This window comes from Oncorhynchus masou, chromosome 30 (genome assembly GCF_036934945.1).
Source record: "Oncorhynchus masou masou isolate Uvic2021 chromosome 30, UVic_Omas_1.1, whole genome shotgun sequence".
NCBI classification, from domain to species: domain Eukaryota; kingdom Metazoa; phylum Chordata; class Actinopteri; order Salmoniformes; family Salmonidae; genus Oncorhynchus; species Oncorhynchus masou.
Genome location: NC_088241.1, coordinates 24,987,903 through 24,996,644, shown reverse-complemented (window position 1 = coordinate 24,996,644; position 8,742 = coordinate 24,987,903). Strand labels below are relative to the sequence as shown.

At 40.1% G+C, this 8,742-nt stretch overlaps 1 protein-coding gene across 2 annotated transcripts in view; it reads left to right on the top strand.

Annotated features, from left to right (window-relative positions):
• The first annotated feature begins 431 nt into the window (after positions 1-431).
• Positions 432-8,742, top strand: part of LOC135522412 (glutamate receptor ionotropic, kainate 3-like) — a 114,380-nt gene continuing 106,069 nt past the window's right edge. For both annotated transcript variants that reach the window (XM_064948634.1, XM_064948633.1), the window contains exon 1: positions 432-1,400. In XM_064948634.1, coding sequence (XP_064804706.1) covers positions 1,286-1,400 — 115 coding nt within the window. In that variant the 5' untranslated portion in view covers positions 432-1,285. The remainder of the gene's footprint in view (positions 1,401-8,742) is intronic.

Sequence of the window (8,742 nt, the reverse complement as noted above, 5' to 3'; positions counted from 1 at the left end):
TTGATTAGGCCTGAATGGAGTGAGGACATGGCTGCACTTTTTTTTTTTACCATAGAAACAACTTTACATTTGAGCAGCCTATTCTTTCCAAATGACTCAGTGGGATGAGTAGACTATACACTGTTCGATTAAAAGGGGAAACTTTTGTAGTGTGTTTCATTGCAATTGTTTAGGTAGAATTGGCAGAATATGCATTTGAAGCAATGACAAACAAGATATTTATACTGAACTTTTCAACAGTTTTTTAGGGAACATTAATCTAACCAAAAGTGCACCATCAACACATAGATGTAAAATAAGTAGAAATAAGTAATAATTGAACATTTAGTAATCTGGTGGTATAATCTCACGTGTCAAATGTTTCATGGACATATTGTGATTTATGCCTAATGATTCAAGTGCCTCTAGTGGCACTATTGAATAAGGCTGGTGGCGCTAGCTCCCACAACCCAAGCTTTGCTCAGTACCAAAACACATCATCACCAGTGAATCTGTCCAACCACGCACAGGTTGCGAGTTGAACAAGCATTCAATTTTTAAAAAGCCATTCTGGTCGTGCACGGATATTTTGTTATTGATTTTTCTAAAACTTGAAGCGCAATAGGTTATTCCTTCACCACGTCATGAGAAAAACAGACAGCAACGACTACTGCATCATGAAGAAGCGTTTTCTTAAACCTTTCGAGTATTTTTTTCTAGATTAACATTAATTACCATTTAGACAATAATCAGCATGATAATAACTACAATTTGGCTAACGCTACATTTTTGACAGATGTAATATTTCAAATCAACACTGTTATTTTATATATTTGAAATATGTTATGAGCTTGCATGAATTCTGAAGAAACTTATTAAGAAACAGGTTTTCAAGACTTCTTGTGGCTAACACCGGTCAGAGCATCGTTGGAGGCGACCAAAAGTACCGCAGGCGCAGTCCCCTTCCGCGTTTGTACGGGAATCCAGCCCGGTTGTTCTCGAGCCAGCAGACAAATAGCATCAACGGTAGGAGGGGAAGGGATACAGACTCGTGCAGGCTAATTGTAGCAGCCAGCATTCGCAGGTGTAACACTGATCCGCCTGTGTGTGTAACTGGGGTATAATCTTGAGAAGCCGTTCAAAGCATTGAGAGTGAAAAAACTGGGAGAATGTTGCACCAAGTACAATGAGAGCCCATTTGTCGCAGACACACAAACCCACATATGACTCCGTCGAATTCAAATTTGATGAGCAACACTGAAGCGACTTTGGAATTTTAAAAAGTGGATCACACGACTTTACAATCATGCGAAACACTTTGTTGTCTGCCCGGAGTTCGATTGTGGAATACTGGACATCGGCCATTCTATGTCTCTTTTGGATTCAGTACTCTTGTGGGATGCCTCATGTCATTCGAATAGGTAAGTGTCATTAATTGTCTATTTATCTGCAATATGGACCGGCTATAGGTAAAGAATCAGTTTCGTTCTTGGAGTGGAAATCCTATCTATTTAGCAAAGTGAGGGTCTCTATCTGTGCTTGTGCAGCATCTGTGGGTTTTGGAGTAATGGTCATTGCCCTTCATCTATAATATATATATATTTTACGCCCATTTCAAAGGTATACCATCAGATGATTGCGTGCATCTAAAATAATATTGCAGAGACTATAGCCCACAATAGTTTATACGACAGTGATACATTGGATTAAATGCTGTGCCACTATTGTGACCTCATGTCAGGAGGCTTCGATTCAACCACATTGTATCCGATATGTGTAAAAAAAAAAGACCCCTACCCATTATTTTCGGATAGTCTATTATAGGTTCATCATGTGGCAATCGATATTGTTGATGTGTTATAAATACACCCTACATCAACACACATGATTCGTCTTCATCTCACTTCTGTATTCATTTTTGGAGAAGGTTGACATGCTTTTAAAAATGTTTGAAAAAGTAGATAAAGTTTGCATAGCAATACAATATGAATATGCACAACCCAAACATCTTATTGCAATTAAGAGAGGGCAAATAAGGAACAACAACAAATATTAAGGGGCCCCGTGTGCTGAGATGGCACAGGTGTCGCCTGCTTTGGACAGCCGCATGACGCATGGAGTGAAGGAAGTTTGTAAGCAACTCCTGTGTTGATCTCTAGTGCCTTTTCTTTCCCAATCTTTCCCCCTTGCTTTACGGTTAATGTGATGATACAAGTGAGCACGTGATGCTGCCGCTGTCTTTTGGAATCACTCCAAGTAAAACAATGTGAGAATTCTCATTCTGAGTGCGGCGATACGATGAAGCGTTTTGTGCCGGGAGGAGAGAGGGACAGAATGAAGATCAATAGGTTTTTGTCCCAAGGCAAAAACAAGTGGCTCGGTGCCATGCAGGACAATTACTCAAAATGGCATTAGTCGACATTAACGTAGCTATACAAGGCTCAATTTAAATGATAGGGCCCAGGACAAATGTGAATATTTTGTTTTAACAGATACCCTAACCAGTCATTATGTAAAATAGTGAACAAACACGGGGGATATTCAATTTTGCCCAAATCCAGTCCATTTGTTTTTAAAGAAGAGGCAGGCCTATGTCTTACAGTAAAATATATGTTATAACATAGTTATTAGGCTACACCATAGTCTAGTTTCTAGCCTGTCAACAAATAACCATAACCAAATAACCAGTACACATTCTAAATAATCAAATATTTGGATAAGTAAATGTTGATTTCTGGTTCTGATTTCTGAAATGAGTAGCCTATATATGTACATTTTCCTATATAAATTATTAGAAAAATATTGAGAGCAAGCCAAACCACGATGCCTCACTAGAAAACTATGCATTGTATTGAGTATTACAGATGTGGTTTGTCATCGTTTATTCTGGCTGGTCATGTCTTGATGATTGACTGCAGCATTGTGAACAGCTATGACATGGTTGTGGAGAGTTTTGATTTCTTAGATGCTGCGCAGAGTCTGCTGTGATTTAGTGATGCAAATTGAAGAATTTTGTTAAAATAACCTTTTTTCTATTACCGCAGCACGTTCAATGGAGTCTGAAAATAGCCTGTGACAAGTCTTGTAGTTGTAATGCCACAGCCTGAGACAAATTTACCTTGAAATGTGCTACAGCTGCGCTATTGCAAGTTTTTTGGTGAATATAATTTTGATTTCTCTTCTAGTGCAGATGCAGTTCTTTCTGTATCCGTGAGTTAGGCTTTTGACAAAAGGCAGATGAGAAGGATGTGCCAAGAAAATGTGCTGAATTTGAGTTGATGTCCTCATGAACAAAAACATTCAAATGCAATGCATAAAATGTGTCTACGTGAACACGTCAGAATGTGTGTGAGAGTACAGTGGGGCAAAAAAGTATTTAGTCAGCCACCAATTGTGCAAGTTCTCCCACTTAAATAGATGAGAGAGGCCTGTAGTTGTCATCATAGGTACACTTCAACTATGACAGACAAAATGAGAAAAACAAATCCAGAAAATCACATTGTAGGATTTTTAATGAATTAAATTTGCAAATTATGGTGGAAAATAAGTATTTGGTCACCTACAAACAAGCAGGATTTCTGGCTCTCACAGACCTGTAACTTCTTCTTTAAGAGGCTCCTCTGTCCTCCACTCATTACCTGTATTAATGGCACCTGTTTGAACTTGTTATCAGTATAAAAGACACCCGTCCACAACCTCAAACAGTCACACTCCAAACGCCACTATGGCCAAGACCAAAGAGCTGTCAAAGGACACCAGAAACAAAATTGTAGATCTGCACCAGGCTGGGAAGACATAATCTGCAATAGGTAAGCAGCTTAGTTTGAAGAAATCAACTGTGGGAGCAATTATTAGGAAATGGAAGACATACAAGACCACTGATAATCTCCCTCGATCTAGGGCTCCACGCAAGTTTTCACCCCGTGGGGTCAAAATGATCACAAGAACGGTGAGCAAAAATCCCAGAACCACACGGGGGGACCTAGTGAATGACCTGCAGAGAGCTGGGACCAAAGTAACAAAGCCTACCATCAGCAAGGGCATTGAAGATGAAACGTGGCTGGGTCTTTCAGCATGACAATGATCCCAAACACACCGCCAGGGCAACGAAGGTGTCATGAATCCCGCTTCCTGAGTCTGTGTTTGCCTGTGTTTCTGTCCTGGAGTGTGTTTCCGGTGTCCTGGAACGCACCCTGTCTGGTTGCCGGGCGAATTAGCTTGTTGGGAGATCGATGTTCACCCGCATCTGTATCCCATCATTAATCTGCACACCTGTCCTGATCATCACCTCTCCCCTTCAAAAGCTCTGACCTGACATCCATTCCCTGCCGGATCGTTAGCCATGAACAGTATGTCGTGCCATAGTATCAGCCTCAAGTTAGATAGAATTTGTTTTGTTGTTTTTTACGTATTGCTTACCTTAAACTTACCTCCGTTTGTTCTGTCTTCAGTTACTCACCCGGATCATTTACCCAATTCCCGCCTGGTCGTCGGAGAATTCCGCTACCCCATTGGATCCACCTATTTACTCCCATCAACTCACCACCGCTGCCCGCTATGCCACCTGGATATATCTACCCATTCATATTCACTTGTAAATAAATACTCACCTTCTTCCTACTCTCCTTGTCCTGGTCTGCTTCTGGGTTCGATTTTGAAAGAACGTGACAGAAGGAGTGGCTTCGTAAGAAGCATTTCAAGGTCCTGGAGTGGCCTAGCCAGTCTCCAGATCTCAACCCCATAGAAAATCTTTGGAGGGAGTTGAAAGTCCGTGTTGCCCAGCAACAGCCCCAAAACATCACTGCTCTAGAGGAGATCTGCATGGAGGAATGGGCTAAAAGACCAGCAACAGTGTGTGAAAACCTTGTGAAGACTTACAGAAAAAGTTTTGACCTCTGTCATTGCCAACAAAGGGTATATAACGAAGTATTTAGATATACTTTTGTTATTGATCAAATACTTACTTTCCACCATAATTTGTAAATAAATAAATTAAAAATCTTACAATGTGATTTTCTGGATTTTTTTGCCTCAATTTGTCTGTCATAGTTGAAGTGTACCTATGATGAAAATTGCAGGCCTCTCTCATCTTTTTAAGTGGGAGAACTTGCACAATTGGTGGCTGACTAAATAATTTTTTGCCCCACTGTATGTGTGTGAGCTGGTTGTGTCTACTGTACTTCTTAGGCATATTTTATACAGTAATAATAGTGACATCTATGTCAATAACACTGTCTCTGTAAACCTTAATTTTTAAGTTAATTTCTGAGAGCCTTTTAATGGGTTTGCATGTCTGTCTGCACGTAATCTACTGTATGTTTTGTCTATTGGCATCATCGTATGCTCATGTATGGTACATGTTATACCCTAGACTATCTGTATGTAAGGGGTGTCAATTGGCAGTCACCATAACCTAGCTCAACATCAACAATTAAAAATAGGCTAGTAAAATCATTCCAACCCTTAAAAGCCAAATGCAGTTTAGTGATATTAGCGGGTTGACTTTAGGACCATGTGGTAGCCTGGCTGGCTAAAGTTATGGAGAGCGCATCGATGCAGCTGCAGGGAACAGCGCGTAAAGATGGCTGTAGTAGATGGCTTTGGCTAGGTAACTGCTGTTTGACTTGACATGAAACGAAACTAGAGTTTTAATCCCGGTGCGTAGCAGTGAATTCTTGTATAGCTTGTTTGTGGAGTGTTAAATCCCCTATTGACTGAGGTGGTGAGTGACACTACAGCAACACGGTGATAATGGCTGGAGTCAATTTAGCTTGCCATACCCTAGGTTTAGTTGAAACGACTCCGCTGTGTGCATTATGTGTGAAATTAAGAGAGTGTATTTGTGGGTATGTGTGTGAGTGTGTGTTGTGCTTGTGTACGAGTATACTTTTCACACACTCAAACTCCAGGTCAAAGCCATTTATCAACAGACCACCAGAGGGCCCTGTTGTAGTTCATGGTCGCCGGCCAGCGTGGGAACAATACGTTACAATACCAAACAAGCAAGCAACATTCACTGGAGGTGGGTGGTGGTGGCGGGCCAGTGGCGTGGGGTGTTCTGTCTGTGCAGTGTCTGCTCTTCGTTAGGTAGCCTAAGCAGTTCTCTCCAAGTACACCATCTGTGTAATGGTGGGCATCCAAGGTGGAGTTGTTTCCATTGATTTGAGTGCATAGCTCCATACTGAGGGCCAGATGGTCAATCACACTCCTTCTGCAGGCCTGTAAACGTCTGAGGGAAGAAAAGAGAGAAGACTCTTTCTACTATATCTAGGCCTATTTTATTCCTCCAAACCTTCAGCGTCCTCCCTCTTCTCTTCATTTTCTTGTATTTACCCTGCTAAACAACTCGTGTTCATACCATCATTTCTATGGTACATAGATAATGTATAGGATAGAGTGATTTTAGTATATTCTTTGCTAGGCTACCCTGGTTGACAATGAGGTCTGGTTTTAGCTTGTAATCAGTGAAGCTCAGACACCTATTGATTATGTCAACCGGTGCTCATGATTAAATTGATTCTCTCAGTCATATGTGGAAACAAGGACCATGTTAAATGGTGCAACACTGTACAATCGTCATGAATTCAGGCATTTGATTGTGCTTTGTCAGAGACTAGACTAACAGCCTAATCTCTGTTTCTCTACAGCATGCCATTGAGAAAATTCTAAACAAAGCGAGACATGATCTCTTTCAAGGACAGTCTCGCAAAAAGAAGCATTCTTGCGTTCTAACTACCCACTATTCAAAGTAGAGGTTGACCGATTATGATTTTTCAATGCCGATATCGATACCTATTATTGGAGGACCTAAAAAAGCCGTTACAGAATAATCGGCCAATTTTTTAAAATTTTAACATGTATTTGTAATAATGACAATGACAACAATACTGAATTAACTTATTTTAACTTAATATAATACATCAATAAAATCAATTTAGCCTCAAATAAATAATGAAACATGTTCAATTTGGTTTAAATAATGCGAAAGTAAAAGTGCAATATGTGCCATGTAAGAAAGCTAACGTTTAAGTTCCTTGCTCAGAACATGAAAGCTGGTGGTTCCTTTTAAATTGAGTTTGATATGTGATGAATCCGATTCGTACAATATGTTGTTGTGCTTAAGATCCCGGACTTCGTCTTTAAGTTATGCCAACTTCAACGGACGCCAATGGTTATGTAACAAATTCACCCAACCACTGAGCTTTGAGTATACTTAATTTGTCATGAGGTAGGCTATAGCACCCATTTTAGAATGTAAAATGACACGTTTAGAGGGAAGTTACTGAAAGCTAAGTGATGCAATGCAACTATATAAATACCTGAACAGTAGGTAAAGAGACATTAATTTTTCAACAGCTTAGAACAATGGCAATGATTTTATATATAATGGATGGCTCACTCTCATGCCTCACTGTCATAGAGCAGCCAATGCTTATGCTGAGAAGCAATGAAATTACAAACCAGCCCACAAACCATTTAATAGATACTTATAGTTATGCTTATTTCATTTTAGTTGTAGACAGAAGATTAATTAAACTAATTTATAGTCTCTTGTCTCTATTATTTCTGAATGCTGCTTTTAAGTGCCAGACAGGGATGTATTGAATATTCAATTACTTTATCTACTGTACCTAATACTTCATCATGGCCAGTCAATCAATCTTCCTCATGATATGACATCACTTTAATTTATTTTGTTCCCTTTTGCTCTTCCTCAAACAGCCGATGTCTGCGTTTTCATTTTGTCTCCCCAAATGTAATTTATGCTTTGGGGAAAACACTACCTAAATACATTTTGTGTGTGAAATAACAGTCGAGAAGTCTCAAGATGTATTTCCTGCTGTATGCATTGTGACTGTTCCAAAGCCACACTTCTGTGAGGAGAATTAGAGCTGCTGATCGGTTGAAATTCTCCAAACACGACGAGTCACTTCAGAGGCTGGTATTTATCCCTTCCAACCAGAAAATGTTCTTCACGTGATGAGCTTCTCCAGAATGCAGGCGAGAAGGAGAGCACTCTCCGTTCACTCTCTCTCTCACTCACTCACTATCTCTCACATACACACACTTGCCTAGATCCTCCTCACCGGGGTTCATGCAAACTTCTCATTTTAAATGACTCGCAAATATTTCAAGAGGTTGGGAAAAAGGCCGTTGTGTGCAATCAGAATCCCGACGACAGAAAGAAGAGAGAAAGATGGTGAACAGGGTTCAATTCTCGGGCTGACTATTTTCTCTGTATACAGTAGGTCAAAAAAGTATTTAGTCAGCCACCAATTGTGCAAGTTATCCCACTTAAAAATATGAGAGAGGCCTGTAATTTTCATCATAGGTACACTTCAACTATGATAGACAAAATGAGAAAAAAAATCCAGAAAATCACATTGTAGGATTTTTAATGAATTTATTTGCAAATTATGGTGGAAAATAAGTATTGGGTCAATAACAAAAGTTCATCTCAATACTTTGTTATATACCCTTTGTTGGCATTGACAGAGGTAAAACGTTTTCTGTAAGTCTTCACATGGTTTTCACACACTGTTTCTGGTATTTTGGCCCATTCCTCCATGCAGATCTCCTCTAGAGCAGTGATGTTTTGGGGCTGTTGCTGGGCAACACGGACTTTCCACTCCCTCCAAAGATTTTCTATGGGGTAGAGATCTGGAGACTGGCTAGGCCACTCCAGGACCTTGAAATGCTTCTTACGAAGCCACTCCTTCGTTGCCCGGGCGGTGTGTTTGGGATCATTGTCATGCTGAAAGA